The sequence below is a fragment of the Schistocerca gregaria genome, chromosome 4 (genome assembly GCF_023897955.1).
Source record: "Schistocerca gregaria isolate iqSchGreg1 chromosome 4, iqSchGreg1.2, whole genome shotgun sequence".
NCBI classification, from domain to species: Eukaryota; Metazoa; Arthropoda; class Insecta; order Orthoptera; family Acrididae; genus Schistocerca; species Schistocerca gregaria.
In genome coordinates, this window is record NC_064923.1 from 81700693 (window position 1) to 81725666 (window position 24974).

At 43.9% G+C, this 24974-nt stretch overlaps 1 protein-coding gene across 1 annotated transcript in view; it reads right to left on the bottom strand.

Annotated features, from left to right (window-relative positions):
- The window catches only part of LOC126267607 (Wilms tumor protein homolog), a 100477-nt gene that overhangs the window by 15469 nt on the left and 60034 nt on the right, over nt 1–24974 (bottom strand). The window contains exon 3 of the mRNA XM_049972908.1: nt 10471–10535. Within this exon, the coding sequence (XP_049828865.1) occupies nt 10471–10535 (65 nt within the window). The remainder of the gene's footprint in view (nt 1–10470; nt 10536–24974) is intronic.

Consider the following 24974-nt stretch of genomic DNA (forward strand, 5'->3'; position numbering starts at 1 on the left):
AACACCAGAATTCTAATTACTGTTCGTAGGCCATGTGTGTAGGAGAAATATCCCATTGCAGAAATCGGAAATCCTTCTGTCCCTAGCATGCATCTTTTTCATCGGTGGACATGTTTATCTCCCAGTTATCCAAACGCAAAAATGGTTCAAATGGCTCTGAACACTATGGGACTTAACTTCTGGGGTAATCAGTCCCCTAGATCTTAGAAATGGCTCTGAGCACTATGGGACTCAACTGCTGTGGTCATCAGTCCCCTAGAACTTAGAACTACTTAAACCTAACTAACCTAAGGACATCACACACATCCATGCCCTAGGCTGGTTTCGAACCTGCGACCGTAGCAGTCGCGCGGTTCCGGACTGCGCGCCTAGAACCGCGAGACCACCGTGGCCGGCCTAGATCTTAGAACTACTTAAACCTAAGGACATCACACACATCCATGCCCGAGGCAGGATTCGAACCTGCGACCGCAGCGTATCCAAACCCAATTGTTATTACTATCTGTAAGTGAAATTAATCTGCTTAACCACGTCCTGTGTAACAAGTTTTTTCTTTCAGGCTGTTGCGCTCGGTAGGGGATGTGCTCTATTTCCAAAGTTCTCATGACTGATATCGTAAGTGGTACTGCCCTGTAGTCACTTATTCATTGCATTTCATTTTATAGTGTTGTGTCGCCGCTTGTGGAAGACGTTCTGTATTTTGGGTGTTTAAAAACTTTGTCATGTTATGGGCTCATCGCTTTGCCTGCCTCCGGTTTGCCATCGCCTCGATTGCAACTCAAGATCACAACTAATTTTGCCTCACACCTGCCAAAGTGCGTGCACAGTTCTGACACGCTTCACCGGGAGCTCGTCTCTCTCCATTTTACCTGTGAAAGGACGAGCATTACGGGTTACAGCGGTGTGACGTCAGCACGTCAGATGTGATGCGTGATTCGGCACACGCCAGCGGCCACCGCAGCTGCTGCTGGTGTGTCCTCTGTGTGGTTTAGCGGTGGGGCAGTTGGGCAGTAGGGCGACCGGTACACAGACCGCATGATGACGCAGAAGCTGCGCCGCTCTAGCGTATCACTCCCGTAGTCACTGGGGAGGGGGGGGGGGGGGGGGGGGGACAGAAAGAGTAGGCGCCGGGCACCAGCTCGGTGCAGTCACTTTGAACTAGAGATGGGCAAACTGAACACGTAACTGTATCGAAACAAATGAAACAGTACAATGTAATGTTTCGGTACGGTGTATCGAAACAGTGAAACAGTTTGTGTTTTGTAATCTAATAAACCTTCACATTTTATCACCTTTCATGTCTACTGTATAAGTATGTCCATAGAAACACAAATGAGGCGCGAGAGCGCTAATCATGTCGCAGAAAGTATAAAACTATCACTTAGGCGTCTTGGCAATTTCGTATTTCCTGGAGCAAATGCGCTGCTTTCGTGTCGTGTGACTTTCATACTTTTCAGTTGGCTGAGGACAGCCATAGCTGAAGACAGAAGAACCCCCACGAAAGGAACTGGAGGTGGGAGCAAACTGCAGAAACAACGGATATGCTACTGGGATTCCCACATTCCGTTAGTATGGGTCATATACCCATCCAGCTAATTTCCATGCACACAAAGGGAATCATTGTGGTTAATAGGCATAGTGACTATAGACTCACAAATAATGCCAAATAATTCGAATAAATAACAAAATATAACAGAAAATTTTTTGTCTTACAAGGTGTTTCGAACCGTTACTATAAATTTACCACGCTTCCCAGCCCTTCCCGTTCACCATTACACTATCAGTGATATGTCAAACAGATTGCTTGCAATTATATCTACATCAAATTTATGTATATGTCTAATAACTGTCACTCTACGCCTTTTTTTATTCAAAATGTTGTAGGCTTACTTGCGTTTCTTAATATGATTACTGTAAATGAACAGAGAAGCGTATGTTATAAAAAAAGTGTAATTTAACTGAATGATTTTCACATATTTATTATTTTGAATGTGAATAGTATACCTTGTTTTATTGTTTGGTTAGTGTTTATAAAGCAGATGTTATGCCATTTCGGAATAGGACAGTCAGCTAGAAACGAAGCTTTATTTTCGGATATCTTAAGCTTCATCCTATTGCTTGTCAAAAAGGATTCGACACTCTTGAAAGTGTTTCATGAAGTGTATGTTGTGTTTCAGTACCTGTGCCGAGCCCGAATCTCGTCCGACACAGAGCGGAATGAAACATCACTGTTTCGAAACAATTAGTCCGTTCCAAGCACAGGTGGACTGAAACAGCCTCATTTTGAAACAACGATACAGTTTCTGCGTCTGGCTCGAGACCGAACCTGGTCCGGTTATCCGAGACAGGGGCGGAATGAAACACCACTGTTTTGTAACAGTGAACCACAACCGTTCCGAAACACTGAAACAGTTCCACGTATCGGTACACTGTATCGAAACATAGAAAGTGGTCAAGTCTACTTTGAACAACGAACATCTGGCCATCAAATTCGAAGGCGCACTGTGTCAGCCGGTGGCCCTGCCAGCAGTGACGTGTGTGGCACCTCGATCTACAGTCTTACAAAGATGATCTGCATCTACATCCACATTCTGCGCGTCGCTGTGCAGTGCATGGCCAAGGGTACTACTCAAACCACCAGTTATTCGAGCTCCCGTTCCATTGACGTACGGGTACGGAGCACGTAAAGAAAGGTAGGTTAAAATATTCTGCACATGCTTCAATTGGCTTCAATCTTCGCGAATAAATTAGCTATATAGAACTACTGTGTGAGCCCCCCCCCCCCCCACACACACACACACATACGCGCGCGCGCGCGTGTACAAAGAACCATGTACCAAGCCGGCCGGAGTGCCCGAGCGGTTCTAGGCTCTTCAGTCTGGAACCGCGCGACCGCTACGGTCGTAGGTTCGAATCCTGCGTCGGGCATGGATGTCCTTAGGTTAGTTAGGTTTAAGTAGTTGTAAGTTCTAGGGGACTGATGATGACTGATGACCTCAGATGTTAAGTCCCATAGTGCTCAGAGCCATTTTTGAACCATGTACCAAAACATTACGATCACTGCCCGCCACGAAACTGAAGGCCGCTTCGTTTCGTTGCGGACACGTGACGCGGCAAGGAAAGTATCTACAGGGAGACAATAATTATACTATACGAAAAAAAGGAAATTAGTTACAAACTACGAAGTTGACATACTTCATTCAATATGTAAACTTTATTCAGCATGTCACTAGAGATATTCGGATTTAGGTTATGACATATTCGATATGCCTGCCATCAGTTGCGATGATGTGCCGCAGACGAATAGCGAAATTTTGCATGACCCGCTGTAGTATCGGGACATCGATGCTGTCGATGACATCAGTAGCTGTTTTGAGCTCACCACTGCTTCTGGAGTCATTGCTGTACACCTATTCTGTAATGTAGCCCCACAAAATGGAATCCCATGTGTTGAGATGCGAAGAATATGGCGGCCAATCGAGGCCACAGAGCCAGAATGCGGTCCCCAAAGTGCTCCTCCAGGACATGAAACACTCTTCTTCTTCATCGATACGGGAGAGCTCCGTCTTGCATGAACCACATGCTGTCGAAATCATGGTCACTATGGATAATGGGGACGAAATCGTATTGCAACACCTTCGCGTACCGTTCGGTAGCCACTGTGCCATCGAGGGATATCGCACCGATTACTCCGTGACTGGACATTGCACACCACGCAGTCACGCGTTGAGGATAAGCAGGCTCCTCGATTGCGAAATGCAGAATCTGTCTCCCAAATGCGACAGTTTTGCTTATCGACTGAACCCATTCAAATGAAAGTGGGCTTTGTCGCTAAAAAAAAAAAAAAATAAAAAAAGCATGCACATGCTACTAATTCCTGTGACCAACTGTGCAGTTTGAACGTCCTAACGCTACCGTTCAGAAGTTATGACGATTTTATGTTGGGCAAATCCACTGACAGAAGTGACTTTCCCAAGTGGCAGAACGCTATAGTCCGGCACCTGTGCACGAGCTTCTCGGTACAGGCGAAAGTGGACGGCTGTGCTCGGTACTACCGTCGTGGGAAAGAGGTCGGACGACGGTGAACCTGCGAGTAGGCGACAGAATGTTGGACGTCCATACCTCATCAGAGTAGGTGGTGGTCGGAGGCTGTAAAATAGTACACACGGCGATCCGTGGCAGAGCTCACGACAGAGCACAACGCCGGTTCACGCACAACGGTTCCGGAGCACACTGTTCAGCGTGTATTGTTCAACGAAGAACTCCGCAGCCGGTGGCACCTACGCGTCTCCATGTTTACCCAACCACGTCGTCAGTTAAGATTGGAATGTATACAGGGTCGTCGGCAGTGGACTTCTATCAGTGGAAAAGTGTCCTCTGCTAGGCTACATCACGTTTCATGTTATACCAGGTCGATGGTCGTGTCCCGAATCACTTTCATCCGGGCAAGGGGCCGCTCGAAACTAACACCGCGGCCCCAGACGCAAGGCAATGCACAGGTTCGTGCTGTGAGGCTCCTTCACCTGGGCTTGCATGAGACTTGTGGCAGAAATCGACGGCACGCTGTCATTTTTGGACTAGGTGAAGAAAACTGCGGACCACCTGCCTCAGTTCATGCTTGACGACGATGGTGTCTTCACGCAGCATGACCGTCCGTATTACAAGGCTAGAGTCATGTTTGAGGAACACGATAGTGAACCCTGATTGACGACGTGACCACAAAATTCACTTGATGTGATAGCAATGGAAGACATCTGGGATACTATCGGGCGACACACATACCACCAGCTCGCACTTTTCGGCAACTGCGTGATCTCTGACTCGGTATCTGGTGACACATACCTCCGGAAACTTGTCAACTATTTATCGAATCCATGCAACGCATACTCGTTTCCGTACTGTCCTCCACAGGTAAGCTATGCCGAAATTTAGCAGGCGGCCATAATGTTTTCGCCCATCTCTGTATGTCTACATCTATCATGTTCAACATATTGTCCCAAAACAGTGCTGCTGTCTCCACTATGAGAATAATTTCCACCCTCTCTTAGTGAAATGCAAGGGCTCGATCACTTGCCTTATTTTCATTCTATTATTTCCAGTGCCAAATGTTTTGGGGTACCCTGCGCACCCACCAAGAACATTCGTAGCCCAGAATAAGGCGGTCAGTAAGATCCGCGAACGTCGTGTAGGTCATTCAGGTTTCTCGGAACCATGAATCAACCATTCCCGGTATCTAATGTAGGCAATATAGACTCAGCAGAAACTGCGACTTGCATTTAATGAACACCAGATGGAAAAATAATTTGCACTTGAATAACAGCGGGTCGTTTACGAGATATTATAATCTGAAAAGTTTCCACATCGCCACTTGTTTGTACCATTCAGGCTGCGTAGTTTCTAGGTACGATGTTATGTTTGCTTACAGTGTGCTTCTGTGTTCTTTGACTGCATTGCGACTTGCTCGCCAATTAGCGTGTCACAGTCCAAGCAGTAGATCATGAATGGACGATGGAATTCAGCCATGCAGTAAAAGCTGGAATGCTCATTGTGTATGGAGAGTGCAAAAGGATGCAGTTCTTTTTCGTATTGTGTAAGCAGCAAAATATGACAATAGACGTCAACCATCCCGGTAATTATCAACCTCTTCAGCCAGTTACGTGATAGTGGTAGTGTAGCACCTAGACAAATTAACAGAAGGAAATAAGTGACGGCATAAGATGGGAAAATAAATATTCTTGCTGCTGTTGTGGTTGATCCTCACGTTAGTTCCCGCGCAATCGCATGAGGAAGTGGCATGAGCCAGGGGAGTGTCCTACGTATTCTCCACACACACACATATATCCCTCTCACATCTCGCTCCATCTAGTACTTCACGGAAACGATTATGAGAATCATATTAACTTCTGTACATGGTCATTAACGCAGGATAATCCAGATGCATTTTGTATTTTGTTTGGTGGTGAAGCCACATTTACCAATCATGGCCGGGTAAACCGCCGAAAAGTGGGTTATTGGTCTTTCGGCAATCCCCATTAGTGTCCATGCTCTGTAAATGTGTGATGTGGAATAGAGAACAAAATGCTCAGAGGCCTGTTTCCTACTGACAGAACACTGAATGCATAAATATCGCAGCCTCCTAACACACCATTTAGCACAAATGCTAGTAGACGTTTCTCTGCAGACTAGGAGCGATCTATGGTACAAACGCAATGGCTGTCCAGCCCATAGTGCATGAAACACTACAGTATGTCTTCACGAATTGGTTACAAATCATTGGATTGGACGCGAGGGACGTGTATATGGGCCAGCCCACTCCCTGGATTTGACCCCTGTGGACTTTTTTCTGTGGGGAAAGCTGAAAAACATACTAACTACACCCGATGACATGCAACTATGTATTACTGCAGCCCACTTGGACATCTCCGCTCAAATGCTAGCACGGGTGCAGAGGTTGTTTCATACCAGAATGGAAGCGTGTATTGCCGCTGCCGGTAGCTATTTTGAACAAAACCCGTGATGGTCAATTGTCTCGTTAATGGTTATTACCCACATTACTAGCGTTGCTCTTTAGTGTGTGTGTTAGCACAGGCATTGTCCAAGTGTCGGTGTGGGAATTTTTCAAAATATGCTGTCTCGTAAACGACTCGTACTAGAATTCTGCATCACTGACATTCTAATTTACCCTGCTTTGAATTGTTAACGGCAATAGGTATTGTTCCAGTCAAAGAAATCTGCACAAAAAATATACTTACTAAGCATTATTATAACCTGTTTGTTGGTTAACAATACGACTCCCTGACTACCAATCCATTCTGTGAAAACCGATTGCGGTGCAAATTTTAGGTGATTCACCGTCTATTTGTCAGTTTAAGTGTCAATATAGACTTTTTTCTGTAAATAAATATAACTTCGGCTGTGAAGTTGCTTTCAACGACAGTATTATTCGTTCATTAGTCATATGCAGCTACATGGAGATGAGTGTTTCTCGCGCTTGGACTCACATTTGTGTCATTTTCGACGTCACTTACCTTTCTCACATCCTGAGCACGTATCGGTCGCATGATACAGTTCTAGTTTCGTATAAGATTTCAGCATAGATTTTGCAGGTGAGGAAAAGCTTGTCATGAAAAGCTCAGGAACACATTCAGTTTCCTGGGAACAATTTAATCTTTGTGTGGAGTGCCAAAAGGCCCTCCATGGGAGGTAAGTAAAATCTGGTGGTGGCAAGCAGTATCATATGCCTTATGTAGATCTTAAAGGACTGCAATGAGTCGCTGGCGTTTAGAAAAACCTCTCTGATTGATGTTTCCGGCGGTTTTGGATTGTCCCTCCTGGAAACCACACTGACTGCTGTAACCGTCAGGCTACCATCCTTTCAAACAGTTTACAGAACAAGTTAATAAGGGTAGCCACTTGACAGCTGTCAGTATGGTTAAACGGGCCCTGAGGACCATGGGACTCAACATCTAAGGACGTCAGTCCCCTAGAACTTAGAACTACTTAAACTTAACTAACCTAAGGACATCACACATCAATGCCCGAGGCAGGATTCGAACCTGCAACCGTAGCAGTCGCGCGGTTCCAGACTGAAGTGCCTAGAACCGCTCGGCGATACCGGCCGGCTGATAGCTGCCGCTAGACATAGGTTTCTTATCTGGTTTAATAATCTATATATAGTTGAAAACTCTGATTAAATAGTCTATAATTCGTATTTAGATGCTGAAACATCTAATCATGAATCGAATCAGGGACTGGGGTGTGTCGAATCGACCCCTGAAACAGTTCCCATTAAGTGAAAGATTCATTGTGTAATTCAAGAATACTGCGTGCCGGGGGGGGGGGGGGGGGGGGGGAGGAATAGGGCCTTAATCGCCAATGCTGTCACAAAGTGGTAGAGAGGTGCTCAGCAGGAACTTACACAGTGGTAGAAATATCACCAGGAAGGAAGGGACCCAAAACAGATGTGATGGCCGAGAAGACGGGCTTGGTCCACACCTGGGATCGGAGAGGCATTCGTTGCCAAAGGACAGACACATCTTTAATAGCATTCCTTTTTGGTGTGTTCAATGAAGTAGCAACCCTTTGCATGAATCTGCTTAAAAGGCATGGGGGCGATCATTGAAGGATGTCACTTGAGATATTGCATGGCCTTTCGACGACATAGCTGTTGCAATGCCTTTGGTCCACTATGATAGAAGACGAAGATGGAGGGGCCCTGTAGAAAGAGGATAACAGGTGATATCAGAGACGTCTCCCTCAACCTCGTTGCTACAATGTGATGGATAGTGGATAAACATGACAGCAGTGGATGGCCCAATGTGGCAACTGGTCTGCTGAGCGGTGACAAGAATTACTGGAAAGCGATCATAATCACAAACACTGTCGCATAGCAACCATTGACCAATTAGTGAATCATAGGACGACACAGTGCTGCCATCATAGGTGGTGGAGTGCACTGAAATCATTAAGTAGGTAGGGGGAATTGGGAGGGAGAGTGGGGGGGATAGGACATGCCAAAAGGTGGGATATCAGATGAAGGCGATCATCTCACTGAATGTTAATTTGCTGCCCAGATTTACATAAAAGTTGCAAATGGTGATCACCGTGGTCGTTTGCATTCACACTGGTTTAGCTTTCAGTGTGGTACAGATGACAATCCATTCACTGACATATGTGCGAAGCAACGCACAGACTTCTGCACCCTCTTTGCTCTTTTGGGACCAGTACAGTTCCGACTGGAGGCATCATAAACAGTTTGAGAATGGTCATCAATAAAGTATATTCCTTGGAGAGCAACGCTGATAATTTCGACATTGAGCGCCTATAAGCTCCTTTCTTGGAAAAACAGTTCACAGAACATGAAGACATTCATTATTGTCACTAGTTTGGTTTGAAGGGACCAATGGGACAGGCTACATCCCAGGATCACTGTCTGCCACTGGTGGGAGTGGAACATCTACGAACGAAGGTTCTGAATTAGATGGTGCAGGGAGATCTGGCGCCTTGAGGATCACTGCAGTAGCCTTCTCCCACCTTTTCCCTTAACTACGTTAGAGGTTGTGGACTTTTTCAAGGGTTATCTGCTGGGAGGATAGAAACGACAGCCCTGGGATCCGCAGTTCTTGGTTCCTTCAGTAAACGATTACTGTCGGATTGCTGGGCTGTAGATTTCTAACGAGATGGGTCCCTCAAGGGAGCCCTGTCAACGACATATATTGGAGTACGGCGCTGCTTCATTCGCTGGATGCGCAGAGTTGAGGTCACCGAAAGGGTACCACGGGAACCTGAAGAGTGGAAAGCCTGTCTCCCCATAGGTCGAGGAAATGGAGAGAGTAAGTATTCGGGGTGCTACCGATGACCTGACCACAGTAGGGCAAACTTCGGAGGCACTGGAATAGGATATAAGCAGGTGTACTTTCTCTGGGCTTCAAATCATGAGTATCGACGAGAGAGTGTAAATTCCTTTATTTTACATTTCTTAATGAAGATAACAGCCTTTGGAGGTTGAGGAGGGCGATCGTATCTGCTGTGACACATAACAGTTGTCGCCCATGCGGTGACTTTTCGTGAAACGGCCACCTGCTGTCTCCACAAATTGGCTTCCTCAAACAACTGGAAAACATATACCTGAAGCATTGGCATGCAGAGCAGACTGTACGTATCCCAAAAAATGGCTAGCTGCAGCGCTATGTTGATGAGGCTCATTACAATATCTGAATGAAGAATCTGTTTTTCGTATCTCAAAAATAAATAAATAATTAAATAATTAATAAATAAAAAATGGGAAGGTATATGTTACTTTCGGACCGCTTATCTCTTTTTTAGACTCATCATAATGAAACCCTTATGCTAGAAACATCTTAGTATAGTCGTAGTGTTTCTGAGTATTATGACTAATTTTCGGAAGAACTCTTAACAGCATTAGTACACCGCAATTTATGATGAGTGAAGATCGTTTTTTATGTAATATTATCAACTGAAGTTGTATATCATTTTATGTCAAAATTGATCATTCATCTATTGATCTGCTTCGCAAGTGAGTTGCAGAGAAAGTGGACCAAATTGATTTCGGACTCATGTCTCTGTTACGGTGAAATATCTAGCACGTCTCCCTACTGCATTTTGTAGAACGGTAAACTTAAGCGACTTAGAGGTTGGTTCACTATTTGGGTTCCACTACATCATTTGACAGTGACGATTGTGTTTATATAAACCTCGAAGGTGTTGTAGAGCATCGTGCTCATTACTGGACAATAGTGGCTGTCAAAGGAAAACGAACAGTAATGCTGCTAATAAGAGCTCAACATAATCGTAGCAAGAAAGATGTACCCCTCTCCTCCCCCCCCTCTCCCCTTGCCCCCCTCCCCACACACACACACAATGCCATGTGGACTCACATTCCCGCGCAACTCTGCATAAAAATTTTATGCAAATAAATGTATTGCTAATGTAAAGGCAATGGAAACTCACCTTGATGCTTCCACAGGAATTGCGCACAACGACACAAGCAGCAATATGGTGCAGCATGCCAACATCTGCAACAAACGTATCCATAGTTTAACTGAACTTGTGTTAACTGGAGCATGTAGTTTACAGAAATTAAATTTTGCATTTTGAGCTGAACAAGTTGTGACGCACTTTTTCGGCCTGGCAGCTAAAGACAGAGACATCAGCATTTATTTTGGACAGAGTCGATATGAGCACAAATGGCTCTGAGCACTATGCGACTTAACATATGTGGTCATCAGTCGCCTAGAACTTAGAACTAATTAAACCTAGCTAACCTAAGGACATCACACACATCCATGCCCGAGGCAGGATTCGAACCTGCGACCGTAGAAGTCGCGCGGTTGCCGACTGAGCGCCTAGACCCGCGAGACCACCGCGGCCGATATGAGCACAACGTGCTTTAAGTAAATGTACTTGTGTGACTCAGATCACAATATAGTAGCGATGAAGAGTAGGCTGAAGTTCAAGACATTAGCCAGGAAGAATCAATACGCAAAGAAGTGGGATACGGAAGTTCTGAGGAATGACGAGATACGTTTGAAGTTCTCTAAAGCTATAGATACAGCAATAAAGAATAGCGCAGTAGGCAACACAGTAGAAGAGGAATGGACGTCTCTAAAAAGGGCCATCACAGAAGTTGGGAAGGAAAACATAGGTACAAAGAAGGTAGCTGCGAAGAAACCATGGGTAACAGAAGAAATACTTCAGTTGATTGATGAAAGGAGGAAGTACAAACACGTTCCGGAAAAATCGGGAATACAGAAACACAAGTGGCTGAGGAATGAAATAAATAGGAAGTGCAGGGAAGCTAAGACGAAATGGCTGCAGGAAAAATGTGAAGACATCGAAAAAGATATGATTGTCGGAAGGAGAGACTCAGCATACAGGAAAGTCAAAACAACCTTTGGTGACATTAAAAGCAACGGTGGTAACATTAAGAATGCAACGGGAATTCCACTGTTACATGCAGAGGAGAGAGCAGATAGGTGGAAAGAACACATTGAAAGCCTCTATGAGGGTAAAGATTTGTCTGATGTGATAGAAGAAAAAACAGGACTCGATTTAGAAGAGATAGGGGATCCAGTATTAGAATCGGAATTTAAAAGAGCTTTGGAGGACTTAAGGTCAAATAAGGCAGAAGGGATAGATAACATTCCATCAGAATTTCTAAAATCATTATGGGAAGTGGCACAAAACGACTATTCACGTTGGTGTGTAGAATATATGAGTCTGGCGACATACCATCTGACTTTCGGAAAAGCATCATCCACCCACTTCCGAAGACGACGAGAGCTGACAAGTGCGAGAATTATCGCACAAGCAGCTTAACAGCTCATGCATCGAAGCTGCTTACAAGAATAATATACAGAAGAATGGAAAAGAAAATTGAGAATGCGCTAGGTGACAATCAGTTTGGCTTTAGGAAAAGTAAAGCCACGAGAGAGGCAATTCTGACGTTACGGCTAATAATGGAAGCAAGACACGTTCATAGGATTTGTCGACCTGGAAAAAGCGTTCGATAATATAAAATGGTGCAAGCTGTTCGAGATTCTGAAAAAAGTAGGGGTAAGCTATAGGGAGAGATGGGTAATATACAATATGTACAACAACCAAGAGGGAATAATAAGAGTGGACGATCAAGAATGAAGTGCTCGTATTAAGAAGGGAGTAAGACAAGGCTGTAGCCTTTCGCCCCTACTCTTCTATCTGTACATCGAGGAAGCAATGATGGCAATAAAAGAAAGGTTCAGGAGTGGAATTAAAATACAAGGTGAAAGGATATCAATGATACGATTCGCCGATGACATTACTATCCTGAGTGAAAGTGAATAAGAATTAAATGATCCGCTGAACGAATGAACAGTCTAATGAGTACACAGTATGGTTTGAGGGTAAATCGGAGAAAGACGAAGGTAATGAGAAGTAGTAGAAATGAGAACAGCGGGAAACTTAACATCAGGATTGATGGTCACGAAGTTAAGAAATTCTGCTACCTAGGCAGTAAAATAACCAATAACGGACAGAGCAAGGAGGACATCAAAAGCAGACTCGCTATGGCAAAAAAGGCATTTCTGGCCAAGAGAAGTCTACTAATATCAAATACCGGCCTTAATTTGACGAAGAAATTTCTGAGGATGTACGTCTGGAGTACAGCATTGTACGGTAGTGAAACATGGACTGTGGGAATACCGGAACAGAAGAGAATCGAAGCATTTGAGATGTGGTGCTATAGACGAATGTTGAAAATTAGGTGGACTGATAAGGTAAGGAATGAGGAGGTTCTACGCAGAATCGGAGAGGGAAGGAATATGTGGAAAACACTGATAAGGAGAAGGGACAGGATGATAGGACATCTGCTAAGACATGAGGGAATGACTTCCATGGTACTAGAGGGAGCTGTAGAGGGCAAAAACTTTAGAGGAAGACAGAGATTGGAATACGTCAAGCAAATAATTGAGGACGTAGGTTGTAAGTGCTACTCTGAGATGAAGAGGTTAGCACAGGAAAGGAATTCGTGGCGGGCCGCATCAAACCAGTCAGTAGACTGATGACAAAAAAAAAAAAAAAAAAAAAAAACAAACTTGTGACAGGCTATACTGAGCAGATGGGGCTCCCCGCTAACCCTAGCCGCCAGGATCCTGCTGGGCATGGAGTCAAATATCGAAGATGTCTCCTAAGACACTTCCCCTCACCCCCCCCCCCCGCCCCACCCCCTCTTCGTCAGGCAATGGTGTATGTGCTGATGCCGAGTGACGTAGAGAGACGTGGATAATTTTCAGAACAAAGGCGCTTCTAGAAAGACTTTTAGAAACAAAGCTTTCAGGTTTTGGAGAAACTGAAACGATAGCGATGGAATGCCTTCTGAGAAAAACTTTCCTGGCGGGTCTGTGTCAGTTTGCCTTTTAGTGTGACAAAAGAGAGCGTTAGGCAACAGGTAAAAAAATTGCTGTTAAACGGTTCGATTCGAATGAAGAAGAACCTGTGCTGGTCAGTAACATGTATAGACACGTCCATAAAAAACTTTGCAAAATGTGCTTCCTGGTATGGACTTCGATGTGAGTCATTTCACTACACTTCGAGCACCGCACAGTTCATTGGTTCTGAGTGTAACGACAGTCAGGGGGGTAGCTGGGAGTCGTCTGTCCACGTCTAGGACTGAGTTGCTGAGGAAAGACAGAAAGGCACGAAACGCCAACTGCTCTGATAGGTTGCCTTTCTCCACGGTGTATGATGGTGGACATTGTTGTACTCCCGACAGAACAATAATCACTCCCACCATTGTGGTAATATTCTGTTTGTTCCAGAATAACAAAAATAAGCCTGGAAAGCGATTCAGATGGAGTTTCATTGTTACAAGGTGGGCAAAATAAAATGACCCAGGAAATATTTCATGAGCCTTAAGATAGTGTAACGTCGCGAGTCAATCCGCAATAGTGTTTTAATGCAGTACGGGCTCGTAGCTTTAGAGCTGGTGGCGGTGACAGCCGCTTGTATCTCGGCGTGATTCAATCGTACCTGTCGCTAGCACGGCCGTGGGAATGCTACCTGTGTCACTTACAATGACAGAATATTCAAGCCCCTAAGAACCTAAATAAACGATGCTAAATATTATTTAATTTTGATAAAACTTAATATGTAGCGTTTTGTTATTAAAATGAAGCTGGTTGCAAAATCTCAGCTTTCTGGAAGGGGTATTTTCAAAATTAGAGAAGTATCTAAAGTACCAAAAACCGACACTTAAGGGATTAAATTCAGTCAGGAACTATAATAGTTTCTTTTGGTATTATTTGAAAATATAAACAGAACTCTGTGTGCAGAACTGATTGAGATTTTCATATTAAAACTTTCATTTTCATTTTCGTAATATAAAATTCAGACAAAATTATTTGTGTCTTATGTCGTTGTGGGAGTAAATGAGAGTGTGTATGTGGGACATACGTTAAATTACAAGATTGATTTTGTGTAATGCATTACGCAATCACAGCTTGGGAAAGATGTTAGTATCCACATTGCTGATGACGTATGTCCAAGCGTACTTGTTTTTGTTAGAAGACAGCCAGAAGATTAATTTTCGTTTACTTTCGGTTAATAAACATTATAGTAATAATTTGCTTGTCGAAGTGATGCCAATGAATCTGATGTAGTGATTGGCTCAGAACAGTTTAGGCACGAATATGATCTTGAAAGATTGATCTGAGTGGCTGTTCGTTTGATGAACCAATCAGAGTGAAGTCTCCCGCGCTCTATGATGTAGTATATGCGCTGCGAGCAACGGTATTGACAGAGTCGTGGACTAGCTTTTGAGATTCTAAGGTCATGTTAAATGTGTCCGTCCGTGAAATGTGTAAGATGAAGAAATGATCGGTCCTTCGCGTTCAGATCGATTTGTGATGGTAGCTTTTTCTTGTTACGAACATTTTGTAAAAATCTGAAAAATAGTTGAAATGGCTCTAAGCACTATGTGACATTTGAGGCCACCAGTCCCCTAGACTTAGAACTAATTAAACCTAACAAACCTAAGGACATCACACGCATCCATGCCCGAGGTAGGATTCGAACCTGCGACCATAGCAGCAGTGCGGTTCCGTACTGAAGCGCCTAGAACCGCTCGGCCACAGCAGCCAGCTGTAAATGAGAGTCGTGGGATATTTTGTTCGGGAGATATACGCTTGTGACTTGTTGGACTTACAAAATTCCGCATGGTGATGTTGTGTGTTTTACTACAGAACCGCTACGGTCGCAGGTTCGAATCCTGCCTCGGGCATGGATGTGTCTTATGTCCTTAGGTTAGTTAGGTTTAAGTAGTTATAAGTTCTAGGGGACTGATGATCTGCGATGTTACGTCCCATAGTGCTCAGAGCAATTTGAACCCAATCTTTGTGAAAGAAATCCACTGGATGACTTATGTAAGAAATCAACGTTACGTGTAGAAAATGGCTGTATATTCCCGTGATTATTCTCGGAATGGACTTAGGAGAATTGTGGCTGCTTTACGTGTGACATAAACTGGGAATAGCAGTTTTGCATACTAAATGTGGGCTGATGACACTTGTTTAAGCAAGAAAATAAAACCTGCACTCCCCTGATTTCCGAACTTTCATTGGACAAGAAAATTGCGAAAATTTATCAGGAACATTTACAGGAACAATCATAACGAGATTTACGCGGCCTCAGTAATTGTAGATGTTAGGTGCTGTTTTCATCAACGCTACTTTTTCATCACCTTGTAAATATCTACGTTGCAGAGTGAAGGGACACCGTGCCGACGCATTTCCGAGACAATTCCGTCGCAATAGGTAGCCTAGATTACATAATACAAATCAAGTATTGGTGATGTAAGTTGTGTTGCCTGTCTTAAGGAGTATTAAATAGATTTCCTCACAAAAAATGTGAAGCACCCAGAAGATATGGTGGGATGTCAGTGTCACTTCGTACACGTACACACCGTCGGCAGGAATGTAAATGATTACACTTGCAATGCTCTGTGATACGTATAACGGCCACCTAAGTGCATTAGTGTTATTCGTGTTCAGTGCTGTTAACAGTTCAAGTAAGATATGTAAGAGCTGTGAACATTGTCGGACGTTGAGTGCACAGTATACTGCCACGCACTTGTGTGAGACAGTATTAGCAGCGCCTGACAGAATTTCAAAAGGGTCTCATTGTGGGGTCTCCATTTGGCCTGTTGGTCGAATCGTGCACTATCCAGCCTTGTGGGGCATTCGGATGTGACAGTTGTCCGATGCTGGACAGCATAGGAACGCGAGGACAGGTATATTCGTTAAGTTTGCATCGATCACTCCTGAGCGCCACAACTGGGGACTGCTGTGTTGTTAGACCCCTCCACATCCGCGCCTGCCGTTTGACAAGTAACTGACTTCCTGCTACATTCTGTGTCGTCCCCACCATTGACCGGAGCCTATCACCAGCTGGGCCAGAGAATTAGCGTCCGATTTCGCAGCCTGCCATTATCACTACTACAGGAAGGACTGCGTTTGGAGTAGTGTCTTGACAGGAAATCACACACTGATGATGAATGGCGGTCTTCCACTATCCCAGATGACCATGATCAGCGAGTGCTTCACAACCGAGATTTCTCTTGGCCACCTCTTGTAATATACATACTACTGTGCTAATTTGATGGAAACACTGCCCTGTAATAGTGTCTGGAAGAGGGTAACTGAAGTTCTCTATCCGTGGTCCAAGCGCGATATTTTATGAAATTACACTACTGGCCATTAAAATTGCGACACCACGAACATGACGTGCTACAGACGTGAAATTTAACCGACAGGAAGAAGATGCTGGTATGCAAATGTTTGGCTTTTCAGAGCATTCACACAAGGTTGGCGCCGGTGGCGACACCTACAACGTGCTGACATGAGGAAAGTTTCCAACCGATTTCTCATACACAAACAGCAGTTGATCGGTGTTGCCTGGTGAAACGTCGCTGTGATGCCTCGTGCAAGTCGTTTCCGACTTTGATAAAGGTCGGATTGTAGCCTATCGCGGTTGCAGTTTATCATATCGCGACATTGCTGATCGCATTGGTCGAGATCCAATGACTGTTAGCAGAATATGGAATTGGTGGGTTCAGGAGGGTAATACGGAACGCCGTGCTGGATCCCAACGGCCTCGTATCATTAGCAGTCGTGATGACAGACATCTTATTCGCATGGCTGTAACGGATCGTGCACCCACGTCTCGATCCCTGAGTCAACAGATGGGGACGTTTGCAAGACAACAACCACCTGCAGGAACAGTTCGACGACGTTTGCAGCGGCATGGACAATCAGCTCGGAGACCATAGCTGAGGTTTCCCTTGACGCTGCATCACAGGCAGGAGCGCCTGTGATGGTGTACTCAACGACGAACATGGGTGCACGAATGGCAAAACGTCATTTTTTCTGATGAATCCAGGTTCTGTTTACAGCGTCATGATGTTCACATCCGTGTTTGGCGAAATCGCGCTGAACGCACATTGGAAGTGTGTATTCGTCATCGCCATACTGGCATATCACCTGGCATGATGGTATGGGGTGCCATTGGTTACACGTCTCGGTCACCTCTTGTTCGCATTGACGGCACTTTGAACAGTGGACGTTACATTTCAGATGTGTTACGACCCGTGGCTCTACCCTACATTCGATCACTGCGAAACCCTACATTTCAGCAGGATAATGCACGACCGCATGTTTCAGGTCCTGTACGGGCCTTTCTGGATACAGAAAATGTTCGACTGCTGCCCTGGTCAGCACATTCTCCAGATACCTCACCAATTGAAAACTTGTGGCCAATGGTGGCCGAGCAACTGGCTCGTCACAATACGCCAGTCACTACTCTCGATGAATTGTCGTATCGAGTTGAAGCTGCAAGGGCAGCTATACCTGTACACACCATCCGAGCTCTGTTTGACTCAATGCCCAGGCGTATCAAGGCCGTTATTGCGACCAGAGGTGGTTGCTATGGGTACTGATTTCTCAGGATCTATGCACCCAAATTGCGTGAAAATGTAATCACATGTCAGTTCTAGTGTAATATATTTGTCCAATGAATACCCGTTTATCATCTGCACTTCTTCTTGGTGTAACAATTTTAATGGCCAGTAGTGTAAATGATTGTAACGTGCTGTGTTTACATTTTGGTAGCTGACATACCTAGTTCCTTCTTTTAGTATTTATTTGTAAATCCTGGGTCTAAAGGAATTGTCGTATTATTAAGAAATCTAATAAACATCGATAATTAACCTTCGCAGTGAGAGTTTTTTTTCAGATTGCACCACTCCATAAACCCACTGCTAAAAAATGCTGTTGCCCCTAGAAGAGATGACGCTAATCCCGTGTAACAGTGCCTCTTGCCTCGATAACGGTCCCAGTTCGTCGATGATGACTGTCCTCAGGTTTGTTCAGGTATGCCACATCCAGCTGAAGCCACTCACTCATGACTGAATCCTGCAGAGCTTCAAGACTGCGGGTACGTCCGTTGCTAGTGATTCAACCGCTGCTCGAAATAGTCAAAGATGTTTTCTATGGACCTAATATAAGATGGTTTATAGACAGCCTGGGGGATGTTTCCAGAATGAAATTTTCACTCTGCAGCGTGAAAGACTCAGCACGTGTAATGAAAATTTCTTGATTTTTGGCGCTGCTTTTGTGATGCTGAAGGTAAAGTTTGGAAGGTAGGAGACGAGATAATGGCCCAGGCTGTGGCTAAACCATGTCTCCGCAGTATCCTTTCTTTCAGGAGTGCTAGTTCTGCAAGTTTCGCAGGAGAGCTTCTGTAAAGTTTGGAAGGTAGGAGACGAGATACTGGCAGAAGTAAAGCTGTGAGTACGGGGCGTGAGTCGTGCTTCGGTAATTCAGATGGTAGAGCACTTGCCCGCGAAAGGCAAAGGTCCCGAGTTCGAGTCTCGGTCGGGCACACAGTTTTAATCTGCCAGGAAGTTTCACTATGAAAACTTTATTTTGTCGCACCGCTCGTACTCACCAAAAGAGCTATTTCTAACTATCATCTTTCAAGAGATTGTAAAGTTTCCGCAAATGTCTTCGTTCTGTTAAGTCGAACGTTTCACATATTTCATTCGCCGTAAATCCTAAAGCAAAAAACGTCGGATAGTTTGGCTATTGTTGCTTGCTGTTTATGCTTTCACTTAGATATACATTCTTAGAATTCTTCAATTAAACAGAAATGAAGCTCTACCAACTGAAAATGTTGGATCATTAGCAAGGAGTGGCAGTTATGCACATGTTGATGGATTTTCTGTGAGAGGTTAATTTACCCTACAGAATACTTCAGCAGCCGTGCAAGTGCAGGGATAACACCATGCCAAAGTAACCAATTACACAGGACTCAGTAGGCTTCGGACTTCTTAATGTTATCGATTGTTTTTTTTTAAATGTTCGCATATTCTTATAACTTAAACCTGCATAGTATATATCAGATTCCGATTCTCACTATGTGTACCCTTCATTACTAGAGTTATAAGTGAATAATAACTGCAGCACTACTAAAAAAGCTTATTTTTGTTTATTGTAAAACGCGTTATTTGGCTGAAAATATACTAATAAACAACGTGAATAAAAAGAAAATATATAGTAACTTTCTCACCATGAATTCTGCTATCTCTTTCCAAGCATTATCGTTCAAAGTATGATCCTTGTATAATGGTAAGGGTGCATCGTAAGATTTAAGGAAGTTGTGAAAACATTTCTACCAGCTTCTCATCCTCCCCTACCGTAGTAGTTTATCTCGGACATGCTCACTTGTTTTCTATTGCGGCTGCGTCTATTCCGCTCTTCAACGGACTCTGCCGCAGTCGCATGCTGCCCTTGCGTCAGCCACAGGAAGCTGGCGCACCGTGGGACACGGCCCCACTGGATACCGTCTGTAGCAGTCCAGTGTGTCAGACGCATAACGGCACATGCGTGCGCCAGACGCTGCGTGTAAATCCCGCTTGTACTGCGCGCATTCCATACAACCGACTGGCAAGATGAACACCGCTTCACTGCCTTGGCTCAGGCCAGCGGTGGACTGTTGCGTTGCCGTATTGTACCAGTTGTACACAACGTGGTGTCCTACAGACCGACCATTGAACTCTTGTACGGAAGGAGGAACTAGTATTTGTTCATCGAGCTAAACTGCTGCCCACCGTTGGGCCTTAACAAAATCCATCACTTAAGATCGGTACCCATTTTGAGGAATTCATCTGAACACAACTTCATCACTACACTCTTTTATATAAGTTGATTTTCCACATTTTTTTTATATACGCGAGTTTACTGCCTCATTGCGAGTGTAGCTCCAAAATACACACATGCTACTGGGACAACTGTTTCACTGGACTCAATTTACCGTTATAAATTTCTTTAAACGTGGGAACAAGTGGACGTTCGAGTAAGCCAAATCTTCTGATGAGGAGAGATGTTTGAACAGTTTGCACTGAACAGTAACTGTTTTCCCATTTCCAAAGTACATGGCAGGCAAGCTGATGTGATGAACATAAGTTATTTCTGCTTTTCAAATCCAGTACTTTGATCATGCATACTTTTATCTGCATAGTCTAGATGACTTCCTAATGTTCGCCATTTATTGTTTTGCAAGATAATTAGCAAAAAGCTATTTCCAAAAGAACAAACACTGGCCATACATTTCTGACAAACGTCACCTTAGTTGCAACTGGGCCACCATCTCCAGCTTTTATTCCTGTTCCGTACGCATAAAATTGTTTGACAGTTGATTTACGATATCGCGCTACATGAAGAAAGGTAAAGAATATTAAAGGGTATCGACGTAATTCGTGTGGCAGTCTGAGAGTCTCATAACTTGTACCCGTGAAACGACTGAAACGGTGAATCACTCGTGTCACACTGAAACCTTGCAAGTTTTGCAATAAATGATGTAAATTAGCATTTTAAGATACTGTGGTTATTTCATATCTTTTTGCGATTGTTGGCTTCATGAAGTTACGAAATGATGGTGTAAAATATTTAATTGCTTAGTCTTCCGCGGCCAGAGTCAGTCCACATAAGTTTTCTGGGTATGGTAGCGCGTCATAATGTGACGCAACACAACAAATCGGCAGTGGCAGAACATCAGCAAGACTGCGGAAAAGAAATAAAATTCAGCGAAGCTTGTGTGTTGGCCAAGCAGCCAGTTATGACGAAACGCAAAATCAGAGAGGCCATCGAAATACTTAAACACCCTAACAAAATGAACAGGGAGGATGGACTCAGGCTTGCCAGCTATCAGAGCCCAGCAGACCGCACTTCAACACGAGGCACGAGCACTGCCGGCGAGTAACTGCCGACGTCCAGCAGTTGGTAAACAGCAGCCAACTTCTCATTCCACAGTGACCACCAATCATGGTACACAACACAAGAGCCAATAGACAACAGAGTTCACATCCTCCCTCCACCGCAATAACCTATTAAAATAAAGTTCCCTCACCTTCTTCCTTAAGTCACCAATGAAACTAACTACATTTTTTTTAAAAAAAATTACGTAATGGCATGCGCAGTGAACAATAACAACAAAATATAAAGGACACTGCGTAGCTAGAGCTCACCATTAGAGCCAGAAGAAGGCCGCTGCAACCGTGGCCGAAACGTAGTTTTTTCTTTACATTATGACGCGGTACCATACCCAGAAAATTTTTATGTCGGGCAAAATATTGTTTTGCACACAATATTTAATGAATTTCCTCTGAAAGATTTGGTGGATTGATGGTTGTCCTAAGTGTAGCTTAATGTGAGTGTTGAGAACATAGCGGTGAGCATTTGCATATCCAGTAATACTATGATGAGGCTTGTTTTATTGCCGTTACGGTGTCGTCCAAGGGGTGTTTTTATGCTTAGCGAGTTGTCTTATAATATTAGAGTCATCGTCACAGGCTCTAAAGGCTCAGATAGTAGTTTCAGTTCCAAACATGCTCAGCAAGCCGAACTGTTTATACGTATGTATTGCGCAGAACGGGCGGTTTCTCGACGTCATCGGAACGCCACCTAAGACCGCGGAAGCACACCGTGGAGCTTCTAGTGCGGAAGAGTTCCCTCTGTTCACTTTATTTAGCATAAAAGCCCACAAATTGTCTAATTTAAATCCCTCTTTTTTCTGTGAAAGATGCCTTTGTGCCTTTGAATTTCAGTGTTCACGTATCCGCGTGCGTTTCTTGCTGATATAAACAATGTGCCAATACTGTGTGTTCTGAGTACTCTGCTGATGTGGTCTGTGGGTGTTTTCACAAATGGAAGGGAAACCTAACTTTCAATAGCTTCTTTTTCGCTAGAGGCTATAGATCTTTTATGGTGCACTCCCCCTTTTATTTCTTTTTTAGAGTAGCCATTTCTTCTCTGTAACGTACACTACGAGGTGAAGTCTCTTAGACCCCGATACATAAACTAAGATTTAAAGTGCAAATCGTTTAAAGTTTTTTATTTAACTTACATAAAAATTTTTACAATTAATAAACGTTGTTTGAACACTCCTTGTTCATTTCATTGTACTAAATAAAGCCGGCCAGGATGGCCGAGTGGTTCTAGGAGCTACAGTCTGGAACCGTGCGACCGCTATGGTCGCAGGTTCGAATCCTGCCTCGGGCATGGACGTTTGTGATGTCCTTAGGTTGGTTAGGTTTAAGTAGCTTCATTTAATCACACAAAACAGCATACATTTCTGGGGCGTTTTAAATAGTACCAATAACGGAATTGTAAGAGAACTGTTAACAGTCTGAAAAATTGTAGTGTCTCTGTAGCAAGTAAACTTTCATATACAACTAAATTCCAGTTTTTAAACTTGCACATAAAAATTGCCCTCGATAGGTACAAAAAAATTTTTGTCAAATTGATATTCAATGCTGGAATCCATATTATTCTCGAATGAGAACTCATTTGATTATAACTAACACAAAGTATTTTAGTAAAGAAACAGAACGGTCCGCCTCACATTTGCCTTGAATTTGTTCCTCTAAACGATCCTCCACTAGCAGAACGCTGATCACTCTCCGTTGCAAATTCGTCGTCTTTTTCGTCTATTTCTTGAACTATATCACTGACATCTTCCTGTATACACCGACTGACAATTTCATGAAACTTAAGATCGTTAAAACTAACACGCTTCTGCCAACATATTTTGTACTATACTGAGGATAAAACGGGCACAGTTCGCGAGGCGCAATCTAATGGTCCCTAGCGCAGTCAATAACACGTGTCAACAAGAAACAAAGAATGAGATAACGCAACTAACAACAAAACATTGTAGCGTTGGTGATTGCAGGAGGACAGAGGGGGGTATGTAGCATTCGGCCGGAACTGACTGACGACTTCCAGCAGAAGGTTCGAATCCTCCCTGGGGCATGGGAGTGTGTGTTGGTCTTAGTATAAGTTAGTTTAAGTAGTGTGTAAGTCTAGGGACCGATGACCTCAGCAGTATGGTCCCTTAGGAAATCATACACATTTGAATTTTTTTTTTACGCTGATGAGGGTATTCGTAAATTTTCGTGTGGTCTGTGGGACCCCATCTCATGCATTAAGTGTTAAGACAGGTTGGAAAGTTTTGCAGTTGTTTCGGATGAGTGTTGGTGGCCCCGACCACAATTCCAAGCCTGCCACATGGCCGGGAGTATGATGGCGGCAAATCGTCAGTTTTTCGTCCAATAGACAGTCACTGTCGCAATATAAAATATGTATAAGATCCCAGAGGGAATAACCAGAGTGGACGACCAAGAACGAAGTTCTGGAATTAAAAAGGGGATGTATTATTTCACCCCTGCTGTTCATCCTGTACATCGAGGAAACAATGACGGAAATCAAAGGTCGAGGGTGGTATCAAAACTCAGGGTGAAAGGATATCAATTAATAGATGCGCTAATGATATTACTGTCATGAGAGAAAGTGAAGAAGAATTACATGATCTGCTGAATAGAATGAACAATGTAATGAGTACAGAACATGGTTTGAGAGTAAATCGAAGAAAGACGGTAGTAATGGGAAGTAGCACAAATGAGAACTGCGTGAAACTTAACATCCGGACTGATGGTCACAAAGTAGATGAAGTTTAGGAATGTACTGCCTAGGTAGCAAAATAACCAATGACGGACGGAGCAAGGAGGACATCAAAAGCAGACTAGCACTGGCAAAAAGGGCATTCCTGGCCAAGAGAAGTCTACTAGTATCAAACATAGGCCTTAATTTGAGGAGGAAATTTCTGAGAATGTACGTCTGGAGTACAGCATTGTATGGTAGTGAAACACGGACTGTGGGAAAAACAGAACACAAGACAATCGAACTGTTTGAGATTTGGCGCTACAGACGAATGTCGAAAATTATCTGGTCTGATAAGGTAAGGAATAAGGAGGTTCTGCGCAGTATCTGAGAAGAAAGGAATATGTGGAAAATATTGACAAGGTCAAGGGACAGTATGGTAGGACATCTATTAAGACATCAGCGAATTACTTCCACGGTACTAGAGGGAGCTGTAGAGGGTAAAAGAAGTAGAGGGAGATTGGAATAGATCCATGAAATAATTGAGGACATACGTTCCAAGTGAGATGAAGAGGTTGGCAAAGGAGAGGAATTCGTAAGGGCCGCATCATACCAGTCAGAAGACTGTTGACTCAAATAAATAAATAAAATAAAAGAAGAAAAAAGACCGCTTCCCGTCACACTTGAAGTGAGGCTACAACAAATGAAAAAGGCCACAACTCTTGGTGGTTGCACTGGTTACGTGCGATCCAGAAGTCAATATCTTGTCGTTTGTAAGGTATTTGACTGCATTATCCCGAGTCAAGTCTATGCTGCCAGTAGTGAGTTTGGTTGTCGGGGAGCATCAGCTGGAAGTGAAGGGGATAAATTGGCGCTTTTTAAGAGTGGCTTACGCCATCCACACAGTGCAAGATTTCTTGATGTTGTCCACATGTTACTGGAGATGCTGAATAATGCCATCAAGGTTGCGGAAGCGCTTCGATACCG